The 17,240-nt window shown below is 42.4% G+C and overlaps 1 protein-coding gene across 1 annotated transcript in view; it reads left to right on the top strand.

Annotated features, from left to right (window-relative positions):
* Positions 1 to 17,196, top strand: part of FREM2 (FRAS1 related extracellular matrix 2) — a 166,175-nt gene extending 148,979 nt beyond the window's left edge. Inside the window, 3 exon segments of the mRNA XM_005901576.3 lie at positions 1,002 to 1,189; positions 1,403 to 1,549; positions 3,727 to 17,196. Coding sequence (XP_005901638.2) covers positions 1,002 to 1,189; positions 1,403 to 1,549; positions 3,727 to 4,239 — 848 coding nt within the window. The 3' untranslated portion in view covers positions 4,240 to 17,196.
* The last annotated feature ends 44 nt before the right edge of the window (positions 17,197 to 17,240 follow it).

Raw genomic sequence — 17,240 nt, 5'->3', positions numbered from 1 at the left:
ACTGGATGCCATGATCTTCATTTTCTGAATGTTGATCTTAAAGCCAACTTTTTCACTCTCCTCTTTCACTTTCATCAAGAGGCTTTTTAGTTCCTCTTCACTTTCTGCCATAAAGGTAGTATCATCTGCATATCTGAGGCTATTGATATTTCTGCCAGCAATCTTGATTCCAGCTTGTGCTTCATCCAGCCCAGCGTTTCTCATGATGTACTCTGCATAGAAGTTAAATAAGCAGGGTGACAATATACAGCCTCAACGTACTCCTTTTCCTATTTGGAACCAGTCTGTTGTTCCATGTCCAGTTCTAACTGTTGCTTCCTGACCTGCATGTAGGTTTCTCAAGAGGCAGGTCAGGTGGTCTGGTATGCCCATCTCTTTCAGAATTTTCCACAGTTTACTGTGTGTTGCACACACTCAATATTTCATACACCCAAGTACATGAGAATGTAGCTCATGGGTTAGGATTGTATCTGTCTTGTTTAGTGATATATTCCCAGAACCTAGCAAAATGCCTAGTACACACAGTAGGTGTTCAGTAGTGGCCGTGAAATAGATGAGGAAATACCAGGGAGTTTCATTAAACCCTCCTTTAAAAGCAAACAAAGCTAATTTGGCTTTGTTTGGTGTTTTCATTTTTGTGTTATCCTATAATGATTTTCCTACATCTTGCCAACTAATAATGTATTGTGTAAACTGGACTTAAACTACAACGGGATGTTATGAATGTTAAGTTATGAGCCATGCCTCGAGGTTATTCCCACTGGCATGTAAAGGTCAATAAATCTTCAGTACTTGTGGTCATCTGCCAAGTGGTCCTATCTGAGGCCTGGGAGTGTATGAGACCCTGAAGCTCATGCAGACAGTCCTTCAACATTTGATACCAGATTAGAAAGAGAAGGGAATATTATTGTTAGTGTCATTATTGTCATAAACTGTTTGCTGCGTCACAGAGACACACCATATCCCTTAATAGAAAGGACATTTCCACATGTCTGTTGCAGGTGATATCATTTATGGTCGGGTCATGGTGGATCCAGTCCAGAATCTAGGTGATTCCTTTTACTGCAGCATTGAGAAGGTGTTTCTGTGCACCGGGGCTGACGGCTATGTTCCCAAGTACAATCCAACGAACGCAGAATACGGCTGCTTGGCTGATTCACCTTCACTCTTATATAGATTTAAAATTGTGGTAAGTGCTCTGACCCAAACAATGCACCAGATTAGACAGTCAAAGTTAATTGTTTCTGTCTTCTATTTTAAAACAAAAGCATCTTTTAAAAATGAAACCAAATGGTGATCTTTTATGGTAAAGGGTACTTGCACAAAACTAATAGGAAAACCTCCTGTGTTTGCAAATGTTGACATTATCCACAGCAATCCTCGTTTTCCTTATTGCCTAAAGGACAAAGCTCAACCAGAGACACAAGCCACCAGCTTTGGAAATGTCCTGTTTAATGCCAAACTGGCAGTGGATGACCCTGAAGCTATCCTCTTAGTGAATCAGCCTGGATCTGATGGATTTAAAGTCGACTCAACACCACTCTTTCAGGTGAGCCAGAAACAAGGTTCCTTACAATAGCTGTGCAATCACATGCAAGCCACTTAACACTGGAATGCCTCAGACATTTCCCAGATAAGAGGCAGTAATTGCCGTATTATGTAGAGTTCATGTGAACTTTGAGTAAGATAATGCATGTAAACCGCTCCGGACCGTCCTGAGTGCATCATACTGCTGCTGCTGCTGCTGCTGCTAAGTCACTTCAGTCTTGTCCGACTCTGTGGACCCCATAGATGGCAGCCCACCAGGCTCCTCTGTCCCTGGGATTCTCCAGGCAAGAACACTGGAGTGGGTTGCCATTTCCTTCTCTAATGCATGAAAGTGAAAAGTGAAAGTGAAGTCGCTCAGTCGTGCCCAACTCTTAGCGACCCCATGGACTGCAGCCTACCAGGCTCCTCCGCCCATGGGATTTTCCAGGCAAGAGTACTAGAGTGAGGTGCCATTGCCTTCTCCGAGTGCATCATGAACATTCCATAAACGTTAGCTATTATTATGTTTATCAATATATTCATCATGTTTTATGTCTATATGTAATGAAGACCCTTATTCAGCCCAGAGTATAAATCTAAACCTGTTGGTTAGGAACTCTGGTGGTCTTCTTCAAAATCTCCTTTCATTTGACTTTTTATGACTATCTTTATTAGAGTGATCTTAAATGAACAGCTGGACTCAGAAAAACAATTGTGCACAGCACAGAAATCTCCATTCTTCATAGACCAAAATAAGAAGAGCTAACCTAGAGACAGAAGGTAGAAAGATACCCAGGAGACCATAACATTGAGCAGACAAATGAGACAAATTCAGAGATGTGTTCATATTGTGAATCCTTGGGGTAGCAAGTGCATCTTTCAGGATGTTTACTGAAAATTGACTAAATAGGATGGGCTGGAGAAATATATTACCCTTATTCCACTAAGGGTTTCTCTTGAGGCTCAGCTGGTAAAGAATTCACCTGCAATGCTAAAGACCTGGCTTCAGTCCATGGGTTAGGAAGATCCCCCGGAGAAGGGAAAGACTACCCACTCCAGTGTTCTGGCCTGGAGAATTGAATGAACTCTATAGTTCATGGGGTCGCAAAGAGTTGGACACGACTGAGCAACTCTCACTTCACTATTTTGCTAAAGAGGGAATTTAAGGAAGCATGTCTGTTATCCTGAATCTTTTCAAATAGGAAGTCAAAGTATGATTTTTTAAAAATATTTACTTGTTAATTTATGTATTTGACTGTGCCAGGTCTTAACTGTAGCAAGCAGGATCTTTAGTTCCAGCATGTGAACTCTGAGTTGCGGCATGCAGGATCTAGCTCCCGGACCAGGGACTCAACTCAGGCCCCTGCATTGGGAGCACATAAACTGAGCCACCAGGACCAGGACCACCAGGGAAATCCTGACTTTTTGTTTGTTTGTTTTTATTGTTAGCCCTCAAAGCATTTGACCTGAAGTCAAATCCTGAAGTCTTTGAAGAACCTTCTTTTCACAGACCCTGAAAAAAGCAGAAAAAGTTTTCTATGGCCTTATATGTAAATACACAGCAAGACACACTAGAAAAAGAGTTCTGAGCTTCAGAAAGTCTTACCTCTAGCCCTGCCTCTGATTCTAACTAGTTCAATGATATTGGGCAAGTCACTTAACTGCTATGTATTCTCATTTGCTCATTTTTAAACTTTTTTTAATTGTTAAATTTTTATATGTTTTTAAAGGTTACTGTCTCATTTACCGGTATTAATATTACAAGATATTGGCTCTATCTCCATGTCATACAGTACATCCTTATTGCCTATCTTGCATCCAATAGTTTTTTCATCTCCCACTTTCCAATCCTTATGTTGACCCTCCCCTCTGCTGGTAACCACTCATTTATTCTCTGTGTCTGTGTCATCCACTCATTTTTTAAGTGAATACGTTAGACTGTGTGGTCTGGAGTTCTCTGCAGCCCTGACAGATATTTACCTGCACATGTTCCCTTAAGAGTTGCACAGAGTATTTTACAGAGTGCTTTACACAAAGCCTTGCACAGACTACACATACAGCGATATTAAATATATTAATTCTGCAGACTAAATTAAATGATTATTCATGATCTCTGTTATGAATTTCTCTTGCAGAGAGTTGTGAATTTTTAGATTGCCCTAGGATTAAATTTTCTAATGAGTAGAATTGTGTTTCTAGGTTGCTCTGGGTCGAGAATGGTATGTACACACCATCTACACGGTAAGATCGAAAGACAGTGCCAACCGAGGCATTGGCAAACGCAGCGTGGAGTACCGGTACCACTCTTTGGTGGGTCAAGGGAAGCCCCAGGCAGCTACCAAGAGCCGGAAGAAGAGGGAGATCAGAAGCAGCCCTCCGCTGGCGTGGGAAATCGGGGCTGAGAACAACCGGGGAACGAACATCCAGCACGTCGCCCTGGACCGCAGCAGCAGGAAGCAGATCCTTCATGGGAGGGTTTCCCCTGACGGCGTCCTCCCCCGGGAGCTCAACAGTCCCAGCTCTGAGGTCAGCCTGCTTACGGTGGTGGGGGGCGTCGTGGTGGGACTCCTGGCCGTCATCCTCACTGCCGTCGCGGTGAGGATGCACCAGGGCAAGAAGGGTGCCAGGAGGAAGGACACACCCAAGGACCCCAGCAGCCGTGAGCCCATGATGCCCTCGGTGAGCCACCACAGCGACAGCTCAGAGGTTTGATGGCTGCAGGGGAAACCCAGCCTTTTCCTCCAGTGCCCAAGAAAAGACAATCAAAACCAACCCAGTGCTTCTGTTGACAGCAGAGAATTGGGGACTTCTGTGACAAAGCTGCTCAGAGGACCTGCCTGTACTAGTGAACATTGACTGGCATTCTGTCTACTCATTCAGGCATCAGAGGACACCTTCAGACCGTAGACCACATCTTTCCTCTTGCCCAGAAGGCATCAAGTGCATATCCAGGTGTACACAGAGCCATGGTAGGCGGTGACGAATGTACTCACCTTAGGCATTTTCTCTACGCAGTGGAGATGAACCTGGTGCTCACAGACTCCTTCAGAAACTTAACAGGAGTCTCTTGTTGCTATGTTGGTGTGAATCTTGAAGGTGCAATTATCACACTGTTTATTCATTACATAACATTTTAGTACTCGAAAGGTTTTCATCAGTAGTCTTGAAGAATGATAAACACATTGTTTATGGTGACAAGTTTTCTAATAGGCGAAGACAGCATAGAATTATGACCAAGGGTAGCTCAACCCACAAATCACCTTTTTTTCCTACTTGAGAGGGAGTGGAAGGAAAGATAGAGGGCAAGTAGCTCAGCCACTTGCATTTGCTTTGTTCCTCATCTTCTTCGGATCCTGCTTGTTTCATTTGCTTATTTAATTTTAAATTAAACCAAAGAATATGTTGAGTCTGGAGAAGATGGTTGAAGAGAGACTGCTCTGTTTGGGTACATAGTAAGAAATAGTAGAGTTCTTGTGTGATAATATACCTTATTGGTGCTCATTTGTGGGACATGAGAAGGATGGTGACAGTTTGATGATGAAGAAATGCCATAGAGTTAGATCCCCATTTACAAGACAATGTTCTCGAAGAACTGAGCCTAGATGTTTGCAGTATTTAACCCATAAATGATAAGGAGAAATGTCATTATGATGGTGAAGGGAGAAAGTGGTATTTATTAATATAATATGTTTAACCAAAGTGCCTCTTACGTATACTTTATAGAATAAAAGAACATTTTGACAATGACACATGAGGTTAACCCTCGCAATAGCATTGCACAATGAGGTCCTAAATGTAAATTGTCCAGAAGGCATTTTATTAGCTTCCTAAGCAGCACCTGGTCCAAACAATGGGAATCCCTTCAACCGTCATTCCAGAGATGATCTTAGAGATGGCCAGCATCACTGATCATATTCTTCTTCTTCTTTTTTTGGCCATGCCACAAGGCATGCAAGATCTTACTTCCCCAACCAAGGATCGAACCTGTGCCCCCTGCAGTGGAAGCTCAGAGTTCTAACCACTGGACCACCAGGGAATCACCAATCATATTCTTCTTTGATCAAAGAAAAAGCTTCAGCTCTCTGACATCTTCAGTTCTGTGAAATGAACTGCATTGCAGTCCATCTCAGTATCTAAAAATACTGTTTCCAGGGTTAAAAACCAAGGAACTTGAGTGAGCTTATTTGAAAAGCCTCCTATTGTCTTTCTGAGAAATGTGGTTTCACCAAATAGCGGAATTTTCAGTTGATAAGTCAGTAGTTTAGTGACCAATCTTCCAAAAGTTAGTACAGGTATTTCAAGCAGAAATAGGTCAGCAGGAAAAGAACCTGACCTAAAGACTCCCTCTCAAGTGCTGTCTGGGATTCCCTCTCATGCCTAGGTATAATCTGGCCAAGCTGGACATTCTGGTGGACTGGAGATTTTTAGAAGGTCAATGACTCAGTCAGTAAAGAAACCGCCTGCAATGCAGGAGATGCAGGTTCAATCCCTGGGTTGGGTAGATCCTCTGGAGCAGGGCATGGCAATCCACTTGCCTGGGAAGTCCCATGGACAGAGGAGGCTGGTGGGCTGCAGTCCGTGGGTGGCAAAGAGTCAGACACGGCTGACTAATACAGTCACAGCGGCCTCCTCGGGTCATTCAGGCACTTTCAAGCTGGTGTCTGTGAGCCCCAGTCATTTCACTTCACTGGAGAAAAGAAGTGACATTGGTGCTGGGAGAGAGGCCAGAAGTGGGGGCAGCCCTGAACTTGACATTCAAAGTCTTTTAAAGAATAGGGTAGACTGTAGTCTTCTTGCATTGGGGAATACATAAATGTCACCTACAACTCCAGTGTAGGTGGTCCACGGGAGGACTTCTATACACAGAAAGTACTGTATGACCCAGGAGATCACTTATCAAATAAACATTAATACTTTCTTAATGATCACTTTCCCTTTTATTTTGCTTTCTGGTAGATGCTTAGCGACTTCTTTGGCTACCTCGTGACTTGCATAAGAATGGGCATTTCTTTAGCAACTTTAAATAGTGTGTGGACTTTTTTTACAACTTAGCATTGGATTCAGTTTTATGGAAACTTAGAGCAAGTACTCTCAATTGACTTTATATTATGTTTTATTAAGATGCTCTGAGCCTGATTGTCAAACAGCCTTGGGGGTTTCTATCACTGACTATGTTATCAGGCAAGCGTCATTACAAGAAGGCTATTGTAAACCTTTGGGCCAGGCTGGTTTTATACCAAATTTCTCTCTACAATGAGTTGTTCTGGTGAGATGACTGGATAAATTGGAGAGCTCACGTAATATAGAAAATGCCCTTTCTAGAAAAATCTCTTCCTCTCTGCCCATCTCCTTCTCTATTTCCCTTTCTCTTCTTCCTTCCCCATGGGGGTGGAGGGAAAAGAGCCTATGGGAAATAGGCAGGTATAGCTTTCTTAAGTATGAACTACTTGGACTTCTGCATCATTTGTTAATATATGTATACTTAATATGTGATTTAATAGATGTCTAATCATTAAAAACTCTTTAGTGGAAAAAAAAAGGCATCAGACATATGCTTTTCTGTACAGTAAGACAGACCCTTATAGAATAGTTTCAATATTCTAGTTTTAGAGAATCATTCTAGTAAAATAAATTCCCATATATACATAAAATAAATACCTAAAATAAATTCCCATAGAGGACAGGGTGTAAGCAGTAATCACTCCTTAGATCTCAGTAGCTTCTGACTCCAACAAAACAAGTTGACATTGCATAGGAAACACAAAACTCAATATTAAGCATTAACTGCTCACCTGACATATGAACCATGAAGCATTAAAATGCATATGGTTTTATTTATTTCAGTTCGTTCCCTCAGTTAATGTTTACTCAATGTTCCTCTAGGATTAGCCCAAGCTACTGTTCGTACCCTGGGGCAGGTTACCATCAAATGAGGCTGTTTCTTTGGACTGAAGGGATCAAGATTTGCATTTGTTTCCCTCTTGGATGAAGAAGACACTAAGCCTATCTGTGAACTATAGTTTAACAACCTCTCTCCACAGGAGCAGAGGAGTCAGCTCCTCTCCATCTAAAGAACCCCACATGTTATGGATCATTCTGAACACAGATCTAACACCAAATATTTCAAATAAGAAATTTGATGGAATCATCCTTTACACAACTGTGCAGAGAAAGCATGTTGCAGAGAGTTGGGTCGCTGAGTTGAGGCCCACTCTTTGTGACCCCATGGACTGTAGCCCGCCAGGCTCCTCTATCCATGGAATTTCCCAGGCCAGAATACTGGAGTGGGTTGCCATTTCCTTCTCCAGGGGATCTTCCTGACCCAGAGACTGAACCCCCATCTCCTGCATTGGCAGGCAAATTCTTTACCACTGAGGCACCAGGGAAGCCCCAGTGATGTGGGAGGCCCGGCGTATTTTTTCTTCTTCATGGAAGATAGGCCTACTTTATTCCAAGGATGTGGTGTAACAGCTAAGCTCTTCTGGTTCTTTAACATCAACCGCATGTCCTAAAGTCGCACGCTGTGATTCACACAAGCATCACGATTTGCGAATGATATGAAGAAAGGCCACTAGTAATCCGCTGCCATTCTATTGCAGAGTGTTTGTGACAGGAGGATTGACTCTGGGCTCAATGCCAAGGGATTCAGTTCTGGAAGCAACCAAGAGCCTCTTTATCAAGTCGTCTTACCTCTTATTATTTTCCAAGTTACCAACTCCAAAGTGTTAGTCATTCAGTCATGTCCAGCCCTTTGCAACCCCACGGACTGTATCCTGCCTGGTGTCCATGGAATTCTCCAGACAAGAATACTGGAGTGGATTGCCACTTCCTTCTCCAGGGGATCTTCCCAACCCAGGGATCGAACCGGTGTCTCCTGTGTCTCTTGCATTGCAGGCAGATTTTTAACCATCTGAGCCACCAGCCTACTCACCAACTCCAAAGTCAATTTTCAAAATGAAAACAGAACTGAGTAAAAACCACAGAGAGCCCTTCCTCAGACAAATTGGTGCTAGGGGTTAAAATAGCCCCAGCCTGAGAAATGTTAGGGTAACAATAACAGTGAAATGGAATGACATCTAGATTTTAAGAGTTGGAAATTTGATTTCAGCTACTGCTTTGAAAATATCTATTTAGGATTAACTTAGAAATCAATGTTATACTTTAATAGGAAAAAGAAAAGAAATATTTTTAAAGATGCAAATAATTTACAAATTAGAATTTACATAATTGTACTAATTTGAAAGCCAGAATATTATGGATCTTTGAAACTTTCATTTTTTTTCTAGCCATGATAGCAATAATAAAAGGATGGAAACAGGTGTCTTCACTGACCATATGACAAATGAATAGAACACACATGCTCAACAGCCCAACTTGTCAAGGCTTTAAAAAGTATAATTTGGCCAGAAACTATAAATACTACTCTTAACACACACACGGAGGCTCACATGCATTAAAAAAAAAAAATCACACTTCTAGGAAATAATGACCCGAAAACCATAGTTTTAACTGGAATTGCCCATTATGAAGATTTTCAAGATCAACACAATGCTCATTTGTAAAAACAGACCATAGTGGGAGTTTCTTTGATACTAATTCAAAGGTTAATGTGTTTCCTTAAGAGATCGTTTCCCTAGAACTGATTCAAGTATTATTAATACATAGTTGGACTGTGAAGAAAGCTGAGTGCCGAAGAATTGATGCTTTTGAACTGTGGTGTTGGAGAAGACTCTTGAGAGTCCCTTGGACTGCAAGGAGATCCAACCAGTCCATTCTGAAGGAGATCAGCCCTGGGATTTCTTTGGAAGGAATGGTGCTAAAGCTGAAACTCCAGTACTTTGGCCACCTCATGCAAAGAGTTGACTCATTGGAAAAGACTCTGATGCTGGGAGGGATTGGGGGCAGGAGGAGAACGGAACAATAGAGGATGAGATGGCTGGATGGCATCACAGACTCGATGGACATGAGTCTGAATGAACTCCAGGAGTTGGTGATGGACAGGGAGGCCTGGCGTGCTGCGATTCATGGGATCGCAGAGTCGGACACGACTGAGCGACTGAACTGAACTGAACTGAATGACATAGGTTTCTAGTTTCTTCTTAGAAACTATCCATATGTTCAAGGTAACCGTGTTTAATTCTCTCTGTTTCCATATCCTTCGATATTAAGAACATAGTACTTTGAGATTTTGGTAGTTATTTTGATAAGAGATTCTAAAACAGAAATGCATGATATTTTCCTACAGTTTTTACTAAAAAGATTACAAAGAAACCTTTAAAATAGGGAAAGAAAGCTGATTCTTTTAGAACTAAAGTTGATAAACAATACAGACTAATGTGAGACTCTTTTTTTTCATGGAAGAAAAATGAGAATGTTGAACTTACAAACTTTTAAACAAGAAAGGTGTTTTTTTTTCCTTTCCTGTCTTTCAAGTGCATTTGCTTTCTGTTCCTTAATATTTGTTTATATTGTTTTCAATATTGTGTTTTGCTAAAGAACAAATTCGACAACATCAAAAACTACTGCTCTAGCAACGACATCTACTTTCACTTTGTTTTCTTTCCGTTTTCCCTCCTTTATGTCCTTGTTTCTCTTGTGGGCTTGTTTTTTACCCTCTCTGAGATCTGTTGTTTTTTCAGTAGTGCTTCCCTTTTAGTTTTGAAACCGTTACTGTTTTCACTAAATCGTTAGTGTTCTCAGTCATCTGAAAGCTGGCAAGTGAGCACAGGGCTTGTATAGTGTCCCTTCTTTAGAAAACGTTAAGGCTTTTGGATGAAGGAGGAGAAAAGAACTTCCTGCAAAAGATCAAAGGCATCATATTGAATAATGTGATGACAATCTGTGTCTTGATTTTTCTCTCAGTGGAGATTCAACATTGACATTTAAAATGTAAAAAACATCCCTTTAAGAATTTAATTGAGCAAGAATAAAAGGTCAAAGATCACAAGATGAGGTTGTTTTGGATGATGGAATACCTTGGAATGAAATGAATGGCCAGAAACTTTGTTGAAATGTTAACACTGTTGAAGTATTTAAAATTACAGTCATCAAATGCACAAAACTCCTTTACTGCTGCCCAGATGTGGCTTCCACTGAGTACATGATTGTTTAGACACTCTCAGTGAATTTCTGCTACAGACATTTATTTTTTCTGATGTTTGAGTGATCCTGTAACAGGAAATCTCAGTACTGTAGCTAAAAAGAAGAAGAAAGAAAAGAGAAACGTAAACTTTAAAAACTAATATTAAAAACAAAGACCATTATAATAAAAATCACTTAAAATATAAGAAGATAATTATTAGTAAGACTAAAAGAAAATTTCTGTAAGGGCCCACATTAAGCACATTACAAAAAGAATACAAAGCAGAGTCTTTGTCTGTGGCTTTAGGAATTCAAGCTTTTGGCAAGATATTTTTTAAGTCCATTTGTCTATACAAAAAACTTTATCCTGGACAAAGAATTGTGTGCTTTATAATCATTTTAAGTGCCTGCTTGTGTATCAAGTGCCCTCCAAAACACTCGACAAATTTATATTTATCTAGCCCCCGAGTGACATAACGGTGTGTAATAGAATTATTTGAGAACTTAATAGCCTTTGTGATTTTTCCCATGGGAATTCTTCACACAGAGTCTAGGTTTTTTTTTCTATTTACTAAGGCACTGCATATTTGCTGGATATTGAAGTTTATCCCTGGGAATTCAATTATGCAAACAATTTGGAGTTATGCAGTCTTAAGTCCATGTCTAAATGAATTCTTGCTCCCCTTGTGTTTTATAACTGCACCTGTTTTCCTTTACAACATATCACATGTTGAATATAAATAAAACCCGTATAAACATAAAGTGTTCAAACGGCTAAGTTATTGGGGTGTATTCTATACCTTTTAGCCACACAAAAATCACGGGATCCCTGTAGTCGGCAATGACTGGCAGTTGTTTTCCATTCTGATTCTACAGCCTTGAGCATCTGTAGGTTTTCACCCTGGGACCTACAGGTCTGTCTACCCCATGACTTCCTTAATGCTGGTGGTGAAATACTGCTGCTCCTCAGGGTCTTAGCACCTGCCTACCCATTGTAACAGGTGCAGACACGGCCAGAGAGCTGCCAGGGCAATGGATATTTAGAGACAACAACATACTTAAGTGACTAACATTTCACGGGGTGGGGCCATGGCAGATGAGAGGGAAGGTTGACTAGACCTGGCTAAGCTGCACTGGTGAAGATGAACCAACTCATCTGATCTGTTGCCAAGGGTCTTTACTGCCAAGGAGATTAGTCACTTCTTTGCAAAGTTAACCTAAGTTAATGGGCTTCCATGGTGCCTTGGTGCAAAGAATCCATCTGCCAATGCAGGAGACTCAGGTTCTATCCTTGGGTTGGCAAGCTCCCCTGGAGTAAGAAATGGCTACCCACTCCAGAATTCTGGCTGGGAAAATCCCAGGAACAGAGGAGAATGGTGGGCTACAGTCCACAGGGTCGCAGAGTCAGACAAGACTTAGCAACTAAACAACAGCAACAAACCTAAGTCAGTAATCTCGTTTGGTTTATTTTAATATCATTTGATTATTTTAAATCAGTCATTTATTAATTTTACATTAGTTTGTATTTATTTTATTTTTGTTGTTGTTGACCACACTGCAGGATCTTAGTTTCCTTGACCAGGGATTGAACCCGCACCCTTGGCAGTGAAAGCACAGAATCTTAACCACTGGACCACCAGGGAATTCCCTAATATTTTAATGCCAAAAGGAAACAAAAAGACAGCCCTTTATTGGTACTGAAGTAGTGAAAGTGAAAGTCACTCAGCCATGTCGGACTATTTTGTGACCCCGTGACTATACAGTCCACAGAATTCTCCAGGCCAGAATACTGGAGTAGGTAGCCTTTCCCTTCTCCAGGGGATCTTTCCAACCCAGGGATTGAACCCAGGTCTCCTGCATTGCAGGCGAATTCTTTACCAGCTGAGCCACAAGGGAAGCCCAAGAATACTGGAGTGGGTAGCCTATCCCTTCTCCAGCGGATCTTCCCAACCCAGGGATTGAACCAGGGTCTCTTGCATTGCAGGTGGATTCTTTACCAACTGAGCTATCAGGGAAGCCCTGCTATTGAAGAATTACCCCCTAAAATGGGCAAAATACACAGAATTATTGGAGCTGGGGGGACGGGAAACTCCTGTGTCAAAGTTCTCCCAACACTTCCAAGAGTCAGGGGAGAAAAAGTTGTGTTTTAGCAGAAAGGTTGTGATCAGCAACAGAGATATGTGGATGGATTGGTCAGTCCCCGCCACAGAAGAAAAAGAAGGTCTGTGTGCTGGAAATTTCCAAGCTGTGAGGGAGAAAGCCTGGCCTTCAGGAGCTTGGGGAATGGAACCAAGAAAGGGAAGACTGACCATCCAGCTCCACGAGGATACTGACAGTTAGAACTAAGATCTCCCTGCCAGAAAGTCACAACCACCCCAAGAGGCGCTCAATTTAAAGGAAACGTCCCCAAGCCAGAATTAGTCAAAGTGGACCTGACTAGAGAAAAAAGCCATCAGGAGATGAGTCAGGCCCATTTGAGCTGACCCTATACAGACTCCTGCCTAACCACCAGCTGCCATATCTTAAATAGAAAGTGAAAGTGCTAGTCTCTCTGCTGCTGCTGCTGCTGAGTCACTTCAGTCACGTCCGACTCTGTGCGACCCCACAGACGGCAGCCCACCAGGCGCCCGGTCCCTGGGATTCTCCAGGCAAGAACACTGGAGTGGGTTGCCATTTCCTTCTCCATTGCAGGAAAGTGAAATGTGAAAGTGAAGTTGCTCAGTTGTGTCCGACTCTTCGCGACCCCATGGACTGCAGCCTACCAGGCTCCTCCGTCCATGGGATTTTCCAGGCAAGAGTACTGGAGTGGGTTGCCATCGCTCATCTCTTTCAGTTGTGTCCAACTCTTTGCGACCCCATGGACTGTAGCCCACCCCACTCCTCTGTCCATGGGATTCTCCAGGCAAGAATACCGAAGTGGGTTGCCATTCCTTCTCCAGGGGATCTTCCCCACCCAGGGATCAAACCTGGATCTCCTGCATTGCAGGCAGATTCTTTACTCTCTGAGCCACCAGGGAAGCCCAATAAAACTCTTAAATGTAAGTTTTATTATAATTCAGGTATGACAAGGCCAACAGATTAAGAGATAATTGCCATTGAAAAGATACTTATTATACTCAGCTCCCAAAATGAGCGCCAGGGGAGCCACAGTGTCCATCAGGAGGCAAAAGGAGTGAAGGTGAAGTGTAGGCAAGAGCCACTACTGTGGTTTCCATGGGAAGGGATGGATAAGGCAGGTGAACTTGTGTAGGATGAGCTGAACACTGAGCTGAAATTATTAGGTTTGAATCATTTCACTGGGCTCTAGACAGAGTTGTCTCTGCTTACCTAGTGCCTGGCGCTGGGGTGATTGGAGCACATAGATCTGGACCAGAGTGTTAGAGCCAGAGAAAGGAGGCGGGTGGGGTAGGAGCTCTGAATTGCTTGGTTTGCATATGAAAGACACACAGGTCTAGGAATTGGTTAGCCTTCTTGGACTCTATGGCTTCCTTAGTGGCTCAGAAGGTAAGGAATCTGCTGCCTACAGTGCAAGAGACATGTGGCTTGATCCCTGAGACAGGAAAGATACCTGAAGGAAGAAATGGCAACCCACTCCAGTATCCTCTCTTGGAGAATTCCATGAACAGAAGACCCTAGTGGGTTCCAGTCCACGGGGTTGCAGAGAGTCAGATGCAACACTTTCACTCGAGTTATAGAGTCAGTTGAATCTACTGAAAAATTTGTAAGTTGTGAATTGTCCAAAAATCATATAAAGCATGATATGGCTTAATGGGGAAAAAACAGGTTAGAAAATCAAAAGTAGAGTGGGATCTCCGTTTCGCATTTATATGCAGATAGTCCCTTACAAATAGCTGTGAAAAGAAGAGAAGCAAAAAGCAAAGGAGAAAAGGAAAGATATAAACATCTGAGTGCAGAGTTCCGAAGAATAGCAAGAAGAGATAAGAAAGCCTTCCTCAGTGATCAATGCAAAGAAATAGAGGAAAACAACAGAATGGGAAAAACTAGAGATCTCTTCAAGAAAATTAGAGATACCAAAGGAACATTTCATGCAAAGATGGGCTCGATAAAGGACAGAAATGGTATGGACCTAACAGAAGCAGAAGATATGAAAAAGAGGTGGCAAGAATACACAGAAGAATTGTACAAAAAAGATCTTCACGACCCAGATAATTATGATGGTGTGATCACTGACCTAGAGCCAGACATCCTGGAATGTGAAGTCAAGTGGGCCTTAGAAAGCATCACTACGAACAAAGCTAGTGGAGGTGATGGAATTCCAGTTGAGCTATCTCAAATCCTGACAGATGATGCTGTGAAAGTGCTGCACTCAATATGCCAGCAAATTTGGAAAACTCAGCAGTGGCCACAGACCTGGAAAAGGTCAGTTTTCATTCCAATCCCAAAGAAAGGCAATGCCAAAGAATGCTCAAACTACCGCACAATTGCACTCATCTCACATGCTAGTAAAGTAATGCTCAAAATTCTCCAAGCCAGGCTTCAGCAATACATGAACTGTGAATTTCCTGATGTTCAAGCTGGTTTGAGAAAAGGCAGAGGAACCAGAGATCAAATCGCCAACATCCATTGGATCACGGAAAAAGCAAGAGAGTTCCAGAAAAACATCTATTTCTGCTTTACTGATTATGCAAAAGCCTTTGACTGTGTGGATCACAATAAACTGTGGAAAATTCTGAAAGAGATGGGAATACCAGACCACCTGACCTGGCTCTTGAGAAATCTGTATGCAGGTCAGGAAGCAACAGTTAGAATTGGACATGGAACAACAGACTGGTTCCAAATAGGAAAAGGAGTACATCAAGGCTGTATATTGTCACCCTGCTTATTTAACTTCTATGCAGAGTACATCATGAGAAACGCTGGGCTGGAAGAAGCACAAGCTGGAATCAAGATTGCCGGCAGAAATCTCAATAACCTCAAATATGCAGATGACACCACCATTATGGCAGAAAGTGAAGAGGAACTCAAAAACCTCTTGATGAAAGTGAAAGTGGAAAAGTTGGCTTAAAGCTTAACATTCAGAAGGCGAAGATCATGGCATCCGGTCCCATCACTTCATGGGAAATAGATGGGGAAACAGTGGAAACAGTGTCAGATTTTATTTTTTCGGGCTCCAAAATCACTGCAGATGGTGACTGCAGCCATGAAATTAAAAGATGCTTACTCCTTGGGAGGAAAGTTATGACCAATCTAGATACTATATTGAAAAGCAGAGACATTACTTTGCCAACAAAGGTCCATCTAGTCAAGGCTATTGTTTTTCCAGTGGTCATGTATGGGTGTGAGAGTTGGATTGTGAAGAAGGCTGAGTGCCAAAGAATTGATGCTTTTGAACTGTGGTGTTGGAGAAGACTCTTGAGAGTCCCTTGGACTGCAAGGAGATCCAACCAGTCCATTCTGAAGGAGATCAGCCCTGGGATTTCTTTAGAAGGACTGATTCTAAAGCTGAAACTCTAGTACTTTGGCCATCTCATGTGAAGAGTTGACTCACTGGAAAAGACTCTGATGCTGGGAGGGATTGAGGGCAGGAGGAGAAGGGGATGACAGAGGATGAGATGGCTGGATGGCATCACTGACTCGATGGATGTGAGTCTGAGTGAACTCTGGGAGTTGGTGATGGACAGAGAGGCCTGGTGTGCTGCGATTCATGAGGTCGCAAAGAGTCGGACATGACTGAGTGACTGAACTGAACTGAACTGAGTCCCTGTGTGTTGAGGGGAGCATGCGGAGGAGATGTGAGTGGAGATGGGGGTAGGTGGAGGGGGAGAAAGTAAGTGTGGGTGTTACACGGGGAGTATGGGTAGAGTGTGAAAAGGAGTTTGAGTGTATGAGGATTTGTGTGCTCATGTGTGTGCAAGTCTGAAGAGTCCTAGACACAGTGGAAAACTATAGTGAGCACCCAGACTTCTAGAACCTAAAAGATTGGAATTGAAGGCAAAAAAGCAATGGAAGGGCTCCATCGCCTCCCCCACTCACCTCTCCCCAGGAAAACTCAATGATATTTAAGAGCAAGAACTTTGGAGGCAGATCTGATTTCCAGTCCCAATCTATCACTCACAGGCTAAGGGACTCTGCATAAGTCATTCAACTTTTTGACACCACTTTCTCCTTTATAATGTAAGAATACTTCTTAGCATCCATGCGGGATGGAACACAGTGTCACACACAGCAGACATTCAATAAAGGGTAACTTTAAAAAATTCTATCCTGTTGCTCAAAATGGCTCCCAAAAGAAAACTGCACCATGGCAACAAAATAATCTCCAAAAAAGCAATTTTTAAAATACAGTCACATTCTATGGCGTCTTTATTTTTGAGAGGTTTGGGGGCATGGGTTAGAGAGGAAGAATCATTACAAGCAATCCTTGATGACTTGTGACTCTTGGGACTAAGGATAGATTGAAAACATGAAGTTCGCAGGCTATTGTTCCCCAGTGATTTCAAATAACACAGCCTTTTGCCAGCTTCTCACTTGTGAACAAATAAGCAGACTGGAGCCTGCAGGATCGCAGTGTCTTATCTCACCCTCTGACAAAGGTGCTGGGAGGCCGGGATTGGCCACAGTTCCAGGAGGAGGACACGCAGCCAGGGAGCTGAGGGCAATCTGCCTGGAAG

This window comes from Bos mutus, chromosome 12 (assembly GCF_027580195.1).
Source record: "Bos mutus isolate GX-2022 chromosome 12, NWIPB_WYAK_1.1, whole genome shotgun sequence".
Lineage (NCBI taxonomy): Eukaryota > Metazoa > Chordata > Mammalia > Artiodactyla > Bovidae > Bos > Bos mutus.
The sequence above is the reverse complement of the archived record's forward strand: the minus strand, read 5'-3'. Positions and strand labels throughout refer to the sequence as shown.